Source organism: Photinus pyralis, unplaced genomic scaffold (genome assembly GCF_008802855.1).
Source record: "Photinus pyralis isolate 1611_PpyrPB1 unplaced genomic scaffold, Ppyr1.3 Ppyr1.4_unclustered_Scaffold7472, whole genome shotgun sequence".
Classification (NCBI taxonomy): domain Eukaryota; kingdom Metazoa; phylum Arthropoda; class Insecta; order Coleoptera; family Lampyridae; genus Photinus; species Photinus pyralis.
This window is the reverse complement of record NW_022172171.1, coordinates 4603-21096: the sequence shown is the minus strand read 5'-3', so window position 1 is coordinate 21096 and position 16494 is coordinate 4603. Positions and strand designations below refer to the sequence as shown.

At 35.7% G+C, this 16494-nt stretch overlaps 2 protein-coding genes across 2 annotated transcripts; one reads left to right on the top strand and one right to left on the bottom strand.

Annotated features, from left to right (window-relative positions):
* The first annotated feature begins 591 nt into the window (after positions 1 to 591).
* Positions 592 to 5639, top strand: LOC116182766 (oxygen-dependent coproporphyrinogen-III oxidase-like). The gene is made up of 4 exons (XM_031503308.1): positions 592 to 1229; positions 4450 to 5231; positions 5282 to 5451; positions 5499 to 5639. Exons 1-4 carry the CDS (start codon positions 1156 to 1158, stop codon positions 5583 to 5585), a joined length of 1113 nt encoding a protein of 370 aa, XP_031359168.1. The 5' UTR covers positions 592 to 1155; the 3' UTR covers positions 5586 to 5639.
* Positions 5602 to 14146, bottom strand: LOC116182765 (probable ATP-dependent RNA helicase DDX10). The gene is made up of 4 exons (XM_031503307.1): positions 13766 to 14146; positions 13394 to 13711; positions 12375 to 13289; positions 5602 to 5828 (listed from the first exon to the last, which is right to left on the bottom strand). Exons 1-4 carry the CDS (start codon positions 14080 to 14082, stop codon positions 5693 to 5695), a joined length of 1686 nt encoding a protein of 561 aa, XP_031359167.1. The 5' UTR covers positions 14083 to 14146; the 3' UTR covers positions 5602 to 5692.
* Positions 14147 to 16494: the final 2348 nt, after the last annotated feature.

The following is a 16494-nucleotide window of genomic DNA, read 5'->3' as shown; positions in this document are numbered from 1 at the left end:
GAGTACATAATAGCAGTGATTAAAATATAAAGGGTGTTTTGAGAAAACAAAAATGTGTGTTGACTATTGCGTAATCCAAAATCAATGCAACAGATAGATTGTACATATAAAAAACGCCAAGAGAGGAAAATTCTGAATTAAAGTGATAAATAATATCTTGCTTCGCAGAATTCCCCTTTATTCCGGGGGTTAATCCATCATAAATTAAGATAATATTAGCTTGGAAAGTATTATACATTTTGATTAAAGACAAACGAGAAACTTACCCTTTTAACTTGAAAGTTATCCGGTCGCAAAGTTTCCTGGATTTCTTGGTCTGGTTTAGTTGGCTGTACAACGGATGTACGAAAATTGTCCAAAACGCCTTTAAACGTAAACTTCTTCATGACTGGTGAGAGTCCTTATCGCGTTTCGTCACACCATAACATTAACCAGAAAGTTAGTAAATGCGATAACAATGGAAAGTAATCGATTTCTCAGTTTCTAATTTTGCTTTAATTCATGAATCTACTGCCGGCATCTAAATTTAAAAATCACATTATCTGCCACAAACGTACTGAATTTGATGCCAAGGCCGCTCTCATAAATCGCACCGTAAGGTACGAACCTTTTGCAATGCGCTAGTGCCTGGAACTCCAGCAAGATACGTTAATATGAGAGAATCACGTTTAGTCACTCGTGCTATTCTCACCAACCTACGGTGTTGACGTTCAAATATCAATAATAGAACCTCTGCGCTTTATTCTGCACAACTTCTGTTATGCGCTATGGAAAAACCGATATCGCGCAAGCGAAATTCTCTAATCTCGCCTGTCGTTTTACGTTTTAATCAAAATTTAAACAACCGTTCTCCCGCTAATTAAAAATATATTTCTATAAATCGAATTATTTATAAAATTAAACACTAGTCACAGATCAATACATTTATAAAACACATGTTGCATTTGCGTAAATCCACCCCAGACTACACGGATCACATCTCTGTTCAACCTAATTCGTTTCCACAACTAAAACGCGACAGTAGATGATAACGTGGAGTACATGATTGGAGGTTATATCAGCAACAGCTGATTTTGACAGCATTGGTATACTACTTAACCTGTTTATTCGAATAGATTACTGCAACGTTTGCCTAAATAAGGGGAAAGAAAGAATATGGTTTTCAAAAGAATAAATGCTATATGCTCGTTAATATTGTATCAACGAAGAGATTATTATAATAAATTTCGGTAAGTAGGCTCCCGATAATTAGCATTTTACATCTTTCCATGGTCATTATCCTTAAGGTTATTAGGAGGGTTATTACATGTGAACCAATGATGTGTGTGTGTGTTTAAAACTGCTGAATGTCAACCTATCCTCTCAAGACTGTTAAACTGAAATTAATTCTGTTTTTCATTTCATCAATGGGTTTTGATTTAGAATCGAGTGACTTAATCATACTTACTTCAATCGCTAGGTATAAAACGACTATCCTTAGTGTGATAAACCGTGTGAGGCAGTTTATCAGATTAGACCTGAAAGGTCTTGTTGTCGTGAAATTAGTATCCACCTAAATTGTCTTCAGCTTTTTGCTTATTGTAGGGGCATGGTCACGGGGATAGTGCCGTATACTTTGCAGTTAATATTAACAAAAAATTTGTGTAAACGTATTTTACCAAGCCAAACCTCAGATTGCACAAAACTTTTTAATACAGGAGTATCCATTCGAGCGTAAAAGTCTTATTTTATTCAAATTGCACTGGATCACTGTAGGGGGGCCACAACCCTAAGACAATAACATACAAGGAAATTATATCGACATTCTAAAAAACAAAGCAAACTACACAAACTTGATTGACTTTCTTCACCAAACTACCCTACTTAATGAAATATAAAGTAAGAAACATATATGTAATTTAGAACCCCTCACAGTAGTACGCTAATGATCATGGCAATCGATGCGTACACTGCTAAGAGTGTATATAATAGGAAATAATAATAATAATAATAATAAGTCATTTATTTGTACATAAAAAACAACCAAATATCTTTCACTTTAAACTTACATAATTAATATACTACAAATAAATGTATAAAATCTAGGGAGTTTCATTCACACAAACATGGGTACATTGGACATTAAAAAGAAAAAAAAAATAATATATCAGCACTGAATTCATACCTGCAGCAGATATCTAAGTTTAATACTTGTTAATACCTTCTGTCAGGTGCAAGGTGAATAACTTGATAAGAGAATTTAATAAAAAGAAAAAGAAAATTAAAAAAAAATACGAATCAAAATAAAAATAAATAAGATGGGAAAGATGATAAGTAACAAAGGACTAATAGTTAAATTAAATTTGAACTAAAAGAATGTTTCGAACCTCTTGTATACTCATTGAAGCACAAATTTTTATTTTTTTTTCAAGTCAATAGATTATAGTAGCCTATCAAAAATGTTTTAATGTGATGTACAGGGTGGTTCAAATTCTTGGCTCCGAGATGTCAACGAAAAACGGAAAATGTTAAATTTCGTTTTTATCATCCCTAGCTTAAACGTTCACAAATTGACAGTTCACGTTTTATGGGCACTTATTTATGGTAAATCAGAATTGCCCTAACACGCTAAATATAGAAGCTATACAGGCTACTGTTTTCTTATTTCTTATGGACGCTGTGGAGGACGCCGTATTGGATTTTCATGGAATGAAATAAGTAGAGGACAAAAGGAAATTAGTATATTTTAAGACAAGTGAAAGTAATTATCAAAAACTACAGGAAACTTTAGCATTAATATGTCTTAAGTTGACAACATCTTTTACGTTGACAATTCAACTCATGTATAAAAAATCGCATAAGCCGCAGTGAAATTGTCACTTTGACAGCGGCAAAAGTTACCTGCAACTTTTCCAGCGACAAATGCACTAGTGGTTTTTTCACTTATTCATTTTCGAACCAATTATCGCATTATCCTTTCCCATATGACTAGTTTGACGTCTGTCAATAATTGATTAGTTTGGTGAATTTCTTGTTCGTTAAATTGTCCTGCCGAATTACACTCGAGGTTTGTATTTAAACCGAGTAAATTTGGGTTGTGGCAATTCAAATCTGTTTCCTTTTAGCAATTGGACTCGAAAAACTGTCAACCTAAAAATGCTCCACCTGCGGTGTCGCATTTTTATTAGTTGACAGTTTTTCTCGTCTAATTGCTAGGCAACAGATTTTCATTACCTAAACAACCCAAATTTACTCGGTAAAATACAAACCTCTTGTGCAATTATAAGTGATAAATTTGAAGTTGACAGCTTAGACGCAACACTCACATATAGAAACTTTAAATTCCGTCGATGTGCCTAAATTTATTTATGGTGGATGTGTAACGAACGTCCATGTACCTACTCCCTCTGCAAGACGGTAAGCCTCATAGGTTAAGTACCTCCACCTTTCCTAGGTAACATCTAAAACTAGAAATAACAATGATATTACTTTTATTGTTAACTTATCTACACATGACACGAATATCTACAAATCTTACAAGAAAACACTGCTTAATATCACAATGGAATACACCGATCTATTGAACATATTGCTTACGTAAGTAGTTAAGTACTATAGGTACCTAACGATCACACATCTTTTTATAGTAAAAATTTCATATACAGTTAACCCGTTTTAAGGGGGAAGGTTGCAATTCGAAGTTGAGTTAGATGTCCATAATGTTAATCCGTGCATTCTATAGATATTATCTGAAGTAATCGGTGGTTTGCTGTACTAACGGTTAGCTAGATAATGCCCGGAAAATAGGGGTACCCTTGCATAAATTCCCAAGAAGCTGAAAATTCACATGAACGTTAGGGATACCATTATAAAGAAATTGTGAAAAGTCCCCATCGATCCCATGTGTGCAAAAAATTTTATTCAAGGTCAAAGTTTGCGAAAATGGGTTTTCTCTATACTATGCACACGTTTCCACGCCACCTGTGAGGTAGTGTACTTGATGCGTTTTTTAACGTGGTTTCCCCAGTAGGTCTACTCCAGGGCCTATTTTATTTAATCCTAGTAGAATAATAGGTCTTCTCATTCAATTTACCTATTCTTCTTTTTTGATATCTCCTTCTTCATAAACTTCTTGTTTTTCTGTATGCGCGTACATGTTTGTCGTGATGTTCGATCGTGTGTTTCCAGCTTAAATAGTAATGTCAGTTTAAGTTAAGATTCTCGTTCAAAACGACGGCGTAGATAGATGATTGTTTAAAACTCTAAAGAAGAAGCCATGAGGAAACTACTGCCTCCCAAGTTTAAAAAGATATATGGAAAACGGTACAATAAGTATAAAATCTGGTGCACGAAACTAATAGTACATACCGCAAATCAAAAGCATTGAACCATGGTCGTGGTTGTGGTTACTTGCGGTACAGGTTGATTTAGTCGGGAGTACAAAAAATAATGAATTGCATTTCTTTGTAGACACCATGCGTTATTTATCGGAGCTGCTGTCCCCTTCTTTACTCAGAGTGATAGTAATGACACATCAAATTTTATGGCAAGCCCAATAACTCCAATGGAACAATTACAATCCAATCCGACAGATATGAAAACGCGCATGGAGCTTATGATTATGAAAGTGCAGGCGGAGTTTTGTAAAGCTTTGGAAAAGGAGGAAAATAGTTCACACAAATTTCTCGTCGATAAATGGCAGCGAAAGGAGGGTGGTGGTGGTATCACCTGCATTCTGCAAGATGGCAAAGTTTTGGAGAAAGCGGGTGTCAACATATCGGTAGTATCGGGACATTTACCTCCCGCTGCTGTGAGTCAAATGAGGTCGAGAGGGAAACAGCTAAGTGAAGGTCAACTCCCTTTTTTTGCGGCTGGAATAAGTGCAGTTATACATCCGCGGAATCCACATGTGCCTACGATTCATTTTAATTACCGCTATTTCGAAGTGCAAGATGGCACAAATGTCCAATGGTGGTTTGGTGGTGGTACCGATTTAACACCATACTATTTGAATAACGACGACGCAATTCATTTTCATAAAACGTTAAAGGAAGCCTGTGACAGACATAGTAATACGTATTATCCAAAGTTCAAGAAATGGTGTGACAATTATTTCGATATACCACATAGAGGAGAGCGGCGTGGTGTTGGGGGAATATTTTTCGACGATTTAGATGAGCCCAATCAACATAAAGTTTTTGGTTTTGTAACTTCTTGCGCTAATGCGGTGATTCCATCATATATGCCTTTAGGTGAGTTATTTAGCAGTTATCAATGCAATCTGTAATTGATACATGTTCAGTTGCTAAGCACAAAGATGAGAAGTACTCTGAAAAGGAACGACAATGGCAGTTATTACGAAGAGGACGATATGTTGAGTTTAATTTGGTGTATGATAGAGGCACAAAGTTTGGATTACAGACACCTGGTGCGAGGTATGAAAGCATTATGATGTCACTTCCTCTTGAAGCTGTAAGTTGTCATGTTTTGATTTTGTAAAAATTACAATTATATTTTAGAGATGGGAGTACATGCACGAGCCTGATCAAGATTCGAGAGAGTATAAACTTCTAGAGGTACTCAGAACACCTAAAGATTGGGTATAACTTGTTATATTAATGATAAATTGTTAACTGTGCAATTATATTTTTTGTAACGTTTTTATACAGTAATTGCAGGAAAACTTTTTTTAATAAACAATTTAACTAAATACCTAAGATTTATTCTGTAGAAGCAACATTGCTAACTCTTCGGCTTCATTAACAGATAACGATTTAGTTTGTTTAAGCGCTTTCTTTTTCTTCTTTGAACTGGGAACATCTGCTGTGCGGGAGGTTTTCCTTTTAAATCTGAAATTAAACAACACATATTAGTTCCAACGTATGTTGTCGTTTGCAAATGTTTGAAAGGTGTATCTTAAACCTGGAACCAAGGTTGTGAAGAAATGGTTAAATAAATCTTCCCAACAAATATTTAGCAAATGATAAAGCTACTGGTTTAGACCACTGGGTATAATGGTATAATAAAACGGGTGAACAAAATGCTGCTAAAGTTGTGAAGCAAAACATAGTCGATTTGATGGACAACAGAAAGGTCAAAGATAAGTTGCAGCTTCTGCACTTGCACTTGCGGCTTCTACTGCTATTATGAAAAACAAGTTCGCATGCAAATAGCTGAAAACACACGAACATGAAAACAGATACAAAACATATAGTCCAGTCAAATTAGCGCAATTTTGGACAAATAAAAACATTAATTGGTAAAGATCTGAATTTTGGTATACACATTTATTTGAACTTTCTATTGAACATACTAAAAGTATTTGTCAAAATCTGTTGCGCTCGAGCCGCCATCTTGGAATAATGGTACACTTTTTCAGTTTTTTGCCCATATCTTGGTAGCTATTACTGATACGAAAAATAGTTTAGATGAAAAATATAGTTTACTAAATTCCCTATAAAAAAGAGTATTTACATTTTTTTTGTATCTCCAATACTTTAGCTGTAATCTGATGTTGAATATGTCAGAACGCGTTTAGGCCCCGTTTCGTAGTTGTAAGGAGGCCGTTTTTTATGACTACACCGATGGCTGCAACCACCAAAAAATGAACAGCATCGTCGTGCGATACAGCATTCTAGTACTGACATAATGTTCATAATACTTATTAAAGCTTTTGGGTAACGATAAAAACAAATCTCGATTGATATCAATGATATGGCAGAGATTTTGAAATGAAGGGTTTGAGCTCAGACAAGCTGAAGATGATGCTGATATCCTTATCGTCAAGATGGGAATAGAATTATCTCTGGCTGCAAATGTTGTCATTGTTGCTGCAGATATTGATCGCCTTGTTCTACTAACTGCATTCACCCCGCAGGACAATAATATGTTTTTCAAGAAACCACGAAAGGGAAAAACTGAGCGAAAAATATATTTCTCGGGTATCTTGCAATCACATGAAGGGACTCAGGATTACACTTTGTTTGCACATGCCTTCACTGGGTGTGATACGACATCAATAAATTTAATGATTTGTCATTCATTCATAATCTTTACCGATCATAGAGCTGTAAAAAATATCTGCGCGACTGTTTCGAGAGCTCAGGATACTTTATTTCCTATTCGATGTCGGATTATAGCTAAAGTTTTGGACATACAAAAAAATGTTAATATGCTTTTTTATGCGCAATTTAATCAACTATATTTTTTATCTCAATTTAATCAACTATATTTTTTATCTAAACTATTTTTCTGTATCAGTAATTATTGACGATATATAGGCAAGAAACTGAAAAAGTGCACCTTTTTTCCAAGATAGCGCCTCGAGCGCAGAGATTTTGACGGGGACTTTTAGTATGTCCAATGGGGAACACTAATAAACATGTGTACCAAAATTCAGATCTTTACCGATTAATGTTTTTATTTTTTCTTATTTGACTGGGCTAATATTTTATAAAATATAAATTATAAGCAATTTAATTTCGTACAAACTGACCTTATATGTTGATTTGTTACCCAAATAAATTCCACTGTCATAAAACCGCCGATATATCCTTTTTCCTTGAATGCCCAGGTATCTGCATGGTCGACTTGACCCCCTTTCTTGCACATGCAGAGAACTTTCTCACCTGACAAAAGCGTTTCCCATATAATTGATCTCAATATTATTACCTCCTCATTTAATTAATTTATAAATGATTAGAAATAGTATATTAAGTATGGAGAACGGTAAGGGATTTTTACCATTCGAAGACAATTGTTTGGAGGAGGAGCGAAGCGACGACTCCAATTATTGTCTGAGAACGGTAACCCTTAACGTTCGACGTGCTTATAACATTTTTTGCGCGATCGAAATTAAAATTATGCAACCAATATAAATATGCACTAAGAAATTAACGAGCAGAATAAATCGAAATGATCGAAGTGGTATGGTGTCAATCTCTAGGTAACCAGTTTATTTGTCAAAATTGAAATTAATAATTTCATAAAAAGGTGCATGTGTCTGATGTAGTTTACTAGCTTTGTACTTCCTTTATGACTTTATGAGCGTCTTGCTATAGGAAACAACAGCACAAATTGTACGTTTAATGTACCTAACAATAATTAAAGATTAAATGTAATGTAAGACTGTTGATTTTTAAAAAGGCGTCGGTAAGTATTTTTGCTGTTCTGTTTTTAGATCGGTAAGTAATTTTGGCGTCGTCGTAATCATAGCAACTGGTAAATTCTACGTACTGTCATGGAAACACCCATGGTAAATAGTCAGAAATGACCGATCGCGCAAAAAAGTAAATTAAACGCAAAAAAAAATATTACGCACATTTCTTATTTGTTATTAAAACCACGTGTCAAAAAGCGCATGCGCATGAGCAAACACTATTTTGTTATTTGTGGACCCTTTGTATGAAATTTTAACTAAAAATGCTTCTTACAAAAGCGAATTGAGATCATACTCTTGTTAGTTGTGGGAAGATTTTTCCTAAATTTTAACAGAAAGTGCTTTTCAAATAGCGGTTTGTCATAATTTTATTTAAACAAATGTGGCTCAGTGAATGTCCAAGGTGGTTCAAATTCGTGGCTCACCATTGGGATCTCGGTAACAGCGAAAGATACAGTGTAGGTGTTTCTCAAACTTTTTTGTCTGGTGGCACACTAAAATTATTAACCCTTCCGGTCTGGTGTTCTGATAAATCACGTACTCACCACAGTGGGGTAACGCAGTTATACTATCAAGCTTATTTAGTTTAGGCTATTTAACGTCAGTTTCCTTAAAATGCCATATATTTCACGTAAAATTGACCGACCGAGGATTATCTGGAAGGACAATGCCATTAAAGTCTCGAAAGAAAAGTTTATGCGAAATAATTATCTTCACTCCGGAATGGAAAGGTTAAACAAAATTCACGGCACCCCTATTATTATTTTTTTGTCTTTTTTACAGTTAAATACAAAAACATTTCAAACAAAAGTTATTATTATAAAATATGAATGAATCTGGTGATAAAATGTGAAGTATGCGCTTGACGTTGTTTTCATAATATTTCCTTGATATTAGGTCGTGTTTTTGAAAGACATGTCATCATATCATTTTCAAGGGCTTTTAATCTTTCTCTCTCTGACTACTCCTTATCGCTCGGTATACACTATATATTTTGGACGGGAGTAAAATCACCTCATGCGTAACGCCACATAACATAGAGTACGCACCTATATTCTGTGCGTAACGCTCGGTAGTCGAAGGCAAGCTCGACTCGCTGGCTCACAATTTCTAAAACGAATTTTTCCATTTGAAAGGAGATATGATATTAAAATAATTGGATCTGTCTTTGTAATTGACTAATATACAGGGTGGTGCCTAGCGCAACGCAGCATAGGGATTTCAATGGTAATTTCTTTATAGTCAATTACTAGCTCCCCTAATTATTTTAGAGCAAAAGTCTAAATACGTTTTTTTAGAGGAAAAAATACTGCATCTGGTCATACTTTTAGTTATAATTTTCAAAACCGTAGAAATCGACAAAATAAAAAATTACATTTTTATAAATCAGTGATGCTTTGGAATCTTTCAACAAACCAGAAGCGCATCGCATCTAAGTTATCATTGTTTGACGTCGAACGCTTTCATATTTAATTCTGTTCCAACTAACCGACGCAATAAAAGGTATCTTATAGTCCGGGAGCCAGCTGCCATTTTCATGACCAATAATAAGAAAGCTGAAATTTTGTAGTATGGTTCATTTAGTATTGCTAATTTTGTTATGTTTGTTATCTTCTTTTTTTGCTGAAGAGAAATTAACAAATTACCGTGAAAACTAGTTGGCAGGTAAACTCCTGACTTGACTTCCCGACTACTTTTAATAGAGTCATTGCAATTATCTTTGGTCATAGCATTGATTATACACACGTCATAGTATAACATTTAGAAAATGCCCTCTAGCGCCTTTATTTTGAACCCGACACAAAACGTTTAGAAGCGTTTTTTGTAGATCTCATCAAGACACATATTTTTTGTAATTAACATTTTTCACTCTGATGCTTACCTTTAGAGAAAAATGCAAATTTAGAAAAATAAAATAAAATACCTAAACATTTTTCGCATGTTAAGACGTGAAGCTGATGTACAACCCACCACCAAAAAGTCAGCTGACTACTTTTTTCCGTTTATTTAGATAGTAATCAACCTACAAACAAAATCTCAGCTTCTTAATATTGGTTTTTGTTCATCATAATTATACATCTTCGGATGGCTGCCGCGAATACACCCACCGCTACCGGGCCAGATTTCTTAATATTGGTTTTTGTTCATCATAATTATACATATTCGGATGGCTGCCGCGACTACACCCACCGCTACTGGGCCAGCTGACGATCACTACGTTTATTAGAAATACTAAATGAACCATACTACAACATTTCAGCTTTCTTATTATTGGTCATGAAAAATGGCAGCTGGCTCCCGGACTATTAGGGTAATGTTTTTTTTAGAGAATGTATGGTGCATCTGCATCAGATACTATTTGTTTATCATTTTCCGGAATCAGAGTACCTACATAATCGAAGAATTGGCAGAAGATTTGTTCTTAAGCTTATATTCGGATTTTCTGCTACTGCAGCCAAAACGTTGAATGTATTATCGTTTTCCTGATGGTTTTGACGGACATTTTGAACGTTTGCACTTGCAATAAACCATAGAAGTAATAAATAAAACAGAAACTTAAAAAGGTAAAATTGTAATAAAAAACCAATATTGGTTTTTGATAATTGTTTTAATTCTTTTTTTAATATAAGTAATTTTAATTTAATTATGTGTGTATTTAAAAATTCCACAAATCCTAAGGTGCCGCGGTACCCACTTGGAGAACCACTGGTATAGGTTAAATGAGGGCAAAATTTCCCCTTTATGTAACTAAATCAACGTATTTGAAAAATCTTTCAAAATGACCGAGATATAACTGTAAAACGTAAAAATTTCCTATCTTACACGGTCGGAAATGAACAGATTATACAGACTACTACTTTTTTATGTCTCTTGGACGCCTGATCTGTTATCAGAATTTCTATAACAAGCTAAAAGCTGGCTACTCGAGAGGCTACTACTGTCTTATTTCTTAGGGACGCCATTTTGGATTTTTACAGAATGAGATAGAGGACAGAAAAAGAGAAACAAAATACTGTTGACACAGCAAGATCTGGTTACCCAAGGATGTTTTGTTGAGAAATGAATGTAAAATATTTGATTTTGAAATTTTTTTTGTAAATTTATGTAAAAGTGTCGAGTGTAAACGTCTTTTTTTTTATCCTCTATCTCATTCCGTAAAAATCCAATATGGCGTCCAAGAGATATAAAAAAGTAGTAGCCTGTATCTGTAGCTTCACATCAAGTGTGTTATGGAAATTCTGATAAGTAATAGATTTACATTCTCTGAAAAACAGAGCCCAGAGAAGGTGCTAACGGGAACCGTCCATTTTCAACCGTTTAAGCTAGGGAAAATAAAATGAAATTTGACATTTTTAGTTTTTCAATGATGTCTCAGTTATTTTTAAAAAGTTCAAATGCGTTTATCCCACTATGTACATCAGGACAAACTTTACCATGGTCTCGAATTCATACTTAACATCTCAAAAAGTCCTTTAGCACATTTTAGATAATATAGGCAGTATTGTTGGCATTTTGTTTATCTGACCTGTGGTTACTGGCGCTATTGCATGCGTATGCCATACGTTATCGCAACATCAGTGGGGAAAAAGTGCTCCACACCTGTCTGAAATCGATCCAGGTTTTATACGCTTCCTTATAGGTTGTTTGACAAGCGTCATCAAAAGCCGATGCACTATCCTTATGTTGCAACTTAGAATTAGAGCTCATGTGGAGTGTCAATTACTCATTTCAAAGTGAGCTTGTTATAAAAGGATAATCTTGCAGGTTGACATTTTTTTTGGGCATAGACAAACACACGGCTGGACCCAAGTTTCTTGGAGAATTACTAAGTATATACAAACAAGGAGAGATCCCAGAACGCAGATTCTTTGTGATTGTCAGTGGTAGATAGCTATACATCAACAAAGTGTATCACAAAGGGCATAAGTACGAAAACTGACTGTAAGTGAACATGTGTGGATCTTCCCCTCAAAATTCAGAATCCAGAAGAAAAGGTCAGTATCCCTCAATGTGATTGACAAGTAGGGATCCTTAAGGTACCATTCCAAATTTGATCTTAGTAGTGGTGACCCGGCAACTCCACCATGGTCGTAGGGCACTACTCTTAGCAGTATGCCGCAGTGTTCAATCCAGGCGCTCCAGGCCAGCTCGCGATCGTGGCGCGGCTGGGCAGCCAAAGTGGGTCGCAACTGCCAAGATCGGAATGGTAGCTTTAAGGTAAAAAAAAATCGCTTACCGTTGTTTCTCTACTTGATTTTTGTTTTCATGCTCTTCATAAAACTCTGCCAGTTCAGAATCAGTTTTCTTTCCATAAATTTTATCAGGATCTGGTAACCATGACAGATCTGGCGCCTCAGATTCCGACTCGGATCCAAAATCATCCTGCTCTTGTTCTGCCTCTTCTTTTTCTTTCAATTTCTTTTCCTTTAACTTTTTCTTCTGCTCCTTATGCTTCAATTTTATCCTTTCTTTAAATAATTGTTTATCATATTTATCTTCCTCTCTCAAAACAAGTTTAGCCTTTTCTATATCTAGACCGCCCACGTCCTCATTTTCGTAAGCTTGCGCTAGTTCAGAACGTTTCTCTTTAGTGCCAACGGCAACTGCATCACCGTCATCGTTGAACACAAGTTTTTTATTTGAAGCAATATTTTTACGCAAAATTTTTTTTGCTAGTGCAACTTTTGTTGTGACCTTCTTTGAGGTATTAACATGAGGTGCTTCCAATTCTTGTCCCACTGGTATATCAATATCGTGGTCTCTCCTTTTAATAGTCAGTATGTCCTCATCACTATCACTATCAACCTCTTCTGTCTTATTGTGTTGATTGTCTTCCGTATCACTATTTTCGCTGTGCTCTACCCTATCTGCATTTCTCACGTTATTATTTTGCACAATTTGTTTTTGAGGTTGTGTTTTTAAATTTAAACGTTGTAAAAATCTAACTCTCGGTGTCACAGCTAAACCTAGTGATCGTGCAAATGAATCTGTGTCTAATGAATGTACATCAAAGACACTTTTGTCTTTCATTAAATATACATATTTTATGTAATTTTTAAATGCTCTTTGAGCTGATTCTTTTAGCGCGACAAATTTTACTAATAATGCCTCCATTTTCTTGATCGGATTTTGTAGTTTTATCGGATTCACTCTGCAATCAAAGATTATAAAAACTTAATCATGTAACAATCATTTAACTAGAGTAGGGTATTTATTTCTATTATGATGTACAAGAGAAATATTGATAATACTCACTCAATTTTTGTGAGTGGAATTTTCCGCTCTTTCAATTTTTCAATCATTGCTATTTCCGATGATAACAAAAGTAAAACGCTTTCACCACCTCGAAAATATCGCGCTGTCCTACCAGTTCGGTGTATGTAAGTGTCTGTATCCTCAGGGCAATCAGCATGTACAACCCAGTGCACTTCAGGAAAGTCCAATCCGCGTGCTGCCAAATCAGTAGCTATTAAAACAGCAGATTTTTTCTGAGAGAATGTTTCATACGTTGTTATTCTGCGTTGTTGGTGGAGACTTCCATATAAAGCGAAAACACTTGTACCTGGTTGTAATCTAAAAGAAGAACTTGTGTTGCACAGCAACTGATCACTTGCAATACATACTTACTTGCAAAACATTTCGTAAACAAATTTCACTTGCTTGCAACTGGAGAAGAAGATTATTACTTTCTTTTTCAAATGATTTTTGATAAAACTCCAAATCACAGCTATTTTGTCCTTTAATTCGCATATCATGTAACTTTGTTCTAAACCAACTGGAGTTGTATACTTGCAGTTGTCATGTACAGATATGTAGCATGGATCCTTTAAACTGAGTCTGGCCAGATCTTTTACAGATTTTGTTTGTGTAGCAGAAAACAGCATTGTTTGGCGTTTTTGGGGTAAATTGGCTATTATTGCATTCATAGTTTGAGCGAAGCCCATATCTAGGCATCTGTCTGCTTCATCTAATACCAAGACCTAAAAAACCATACAAATTGACAATAATAGAAATAAAATTACAATTACAAATTTAAACAATTAAAAATGATTAATTTTTTAACGACCGCCGATTATCATTTTTAACGTATTTTTTAAATAAACTATAGCTTATACCAGGGGTGGCCAAACTTTTTACAGCAAGAGCCATTTCTTTTTGTATGAAATTTGCGAGAGCCACACTTCCCATGATTGAGGAGTGGACGGGGAGGGATCTACGGTTTAACAAATGATTTATTTATCATTCTTTGTGGTTAGGTTGGAATAGCACTTTCAGGTTTTGATTTGGTAATTGCGACCGTTTTAACACAATTTATAGTCGAGCACAACGCTTCAACATCATAACTATCAACTCCAGATCCACGGGCTCTGTTTCTTTTAATATGTTTGTTGAAAGTGGAAAACTTTTATTAATTAGGTACACCAACTTCTAATGGATTTCATAGAAAACCAATGGCGGGTTCCAATTGTTTTGTGAGTGAGCCGCAGTACAGACTTAAAAGAGCCGTACTTTGGCCACCGTTGGCTTATACCGTCTGATGGTTTGAGATCTTAACCAGATTTTGTAAAAAGAAAAGCTTGGTAGAATATTAAATACTGATAATATACTGTCAAACATCACGATGAAAAATGCGCATAAACTTATCGCTTAATAGGCTTTGCTACTATAGCAAGTTATTAACACAAAAATCAAGAAAATGACATTACTGGCGAGTGGCGAAGGGTAAAAAAAGCAAACCTATTCTTATTTGTGGATGTATAGAAGATAATCAAGAGTATTAAAAGCTTCCCCTCAAGCTTCCCGTACTACGCGGTTACTATAAAACCTGCTGTGTACGCGATCCGACTGCTGTTTACACGACTTTAGTTTACCCTGAGATTCACATATCCACGATAGTGCCCCCTATCCGTGACCACACATTTTCTATTGAAAGCATAGGGCTAATAGCAGTCCATGTGCGTCAAGGTGTCCCATTTTTACGGTGTGAATAAATAACTGATTTTTAAATAGAACAGCCTGTATATTTTTAGTTGTTTCGATCACTTGTTAACTTCTACATGGAACCACTTTTTGATTGTTTGTCAATGTTGCTTTTATGCCTATACATTTCCCCCGAATAATTCTCACCATGCAATGATAAATCGTAGGTCGTAGCTACCTTGATTTCGAAGTTAAGAAATACATTTGAATAATAATGTTCATCTGAGTAAAAGGCAACACCTTAGTACGAACCTTAGACAATGAAAGAGAGGGGACCCGTAATACCGCATCCATGGGGAACACGATCAACTCGCCAAGGGCGACTCGCCACCGGACTACTCGCCACCGACCGACTAGCCAACGGGACAACTCGCCAACGCGACAACTCGTCACCGCGACAACTCGCCAATGGACGACTCGCCACTGCTACAACTTGCCAACGAAATATTTTTCCCTGTTTAATGTGTCATACAAATGCATCCCACAAATGCAATAGTCAATTTCCCTAATTTTGTAAACAAAGTTTATCGAAAAATTGTAGTCAATATTTGAATGAAGACCCAATCACCAATACCTGATTCTATTGCTGCATTTTGATATAAGGTACCTACTGTATATATCGCTATCGACAATCATATAGACATATTCTCATATGTCAATGTCGACAATGGGAAATGAATATTGGAACAAGAAATTGTTACTCGCTCTTTCGATTTATTTGAACAGAAAATTTAACAATCACATCGTTATTTGAACGACACATTAAACAGGGAAAAATATTTCGTTGGTGAGGTCGCAGTGGCGAGTCGTCCGTTGGCGAGTGGTCCGGTGGCGAGTCGCTCTTGGCGAGTTGACGCGTACCGATCCACGGCATGCGTGAATTTGACGCGCGGTGGCAGTGTGAATTTATTGACATTTCGTCATTATTGATAAAGTTTGTGTGTGCAAAACTGTGTAATACAAACGTGGTGAATTGTTCTGCGTACAACTGTAAAAATTGCAGTGGTCGTTGTCCAGCAGGAATATCATTTCATAGGCAAAATAAAAAACGGCACGTTTATACATATTAAATAAAATAGTAGTAAAATAGTTAAAATAGTATAAGGCATGTTCAATAAATACACGTTCGAACGCTGTGGCACGAATGTTAGTTGTGTTATAACCGCAGAAAGTTACATAAGACGGTCGTCGGTAATGTAGGTGTCTACTGTGACAGTTGACTCGTGATATTCGTAGAATACACAGTTGTTGTGCGCGTTTCAGTATGGCAGGTCATATCGTTGGAGCGTCCAAGATCGATCACCGAGCAGTACCTGCTTTTTCGATCACCGTGGACCATGAATTTAAAGACCCTCATGTTAACATCAATGCTGTCC

Bases quoted from the DNA above. Each gene is read 5' to 3' on its own strand.
- LOC116182766 (XM_031503308.1), top strand. From the start codon at position 1,156: ATGGTTTTCAAAAGAATAAATGCTATATGCTCGTTAATATTGTATCAA. The intron at 1,230-4,449 runs GTAAGTAGGCTC...ATTTCTTTGTAG, and splicing joins GATTATTATAATAAATTTCG to ACACCATGCGTTATTTATCG. The intron at 5,452-5,498 runs GTAAGTTGTCAT...ATTATATTTTAG, and splicing joins TGTCACTTCCTCTTGAAGCT to AGATGGGAGTACATGCACGA.
- LOC116182765 (XM_031503307.1), bottom strand. From the start codon at position 14,082: ATGGGCTTCGCTCAAACTATGAATGCAATAATAGCCAATTTACCCCAA. The intron at 13,290-13,393 runs GTGAGTATTATC...CTTTGATTGCAG, and splicing joins ATTCCACTCACAAAAATTGA to AGTGAATCCGATAAAACTAC. The intron at 5,829-12,374 runs GTAAGCGATTTT...GTTTAATTTCAG, and splicing joins AATCAAGTAGAGAAACAACG to ATTTAAAAGGAAAACCTCCC.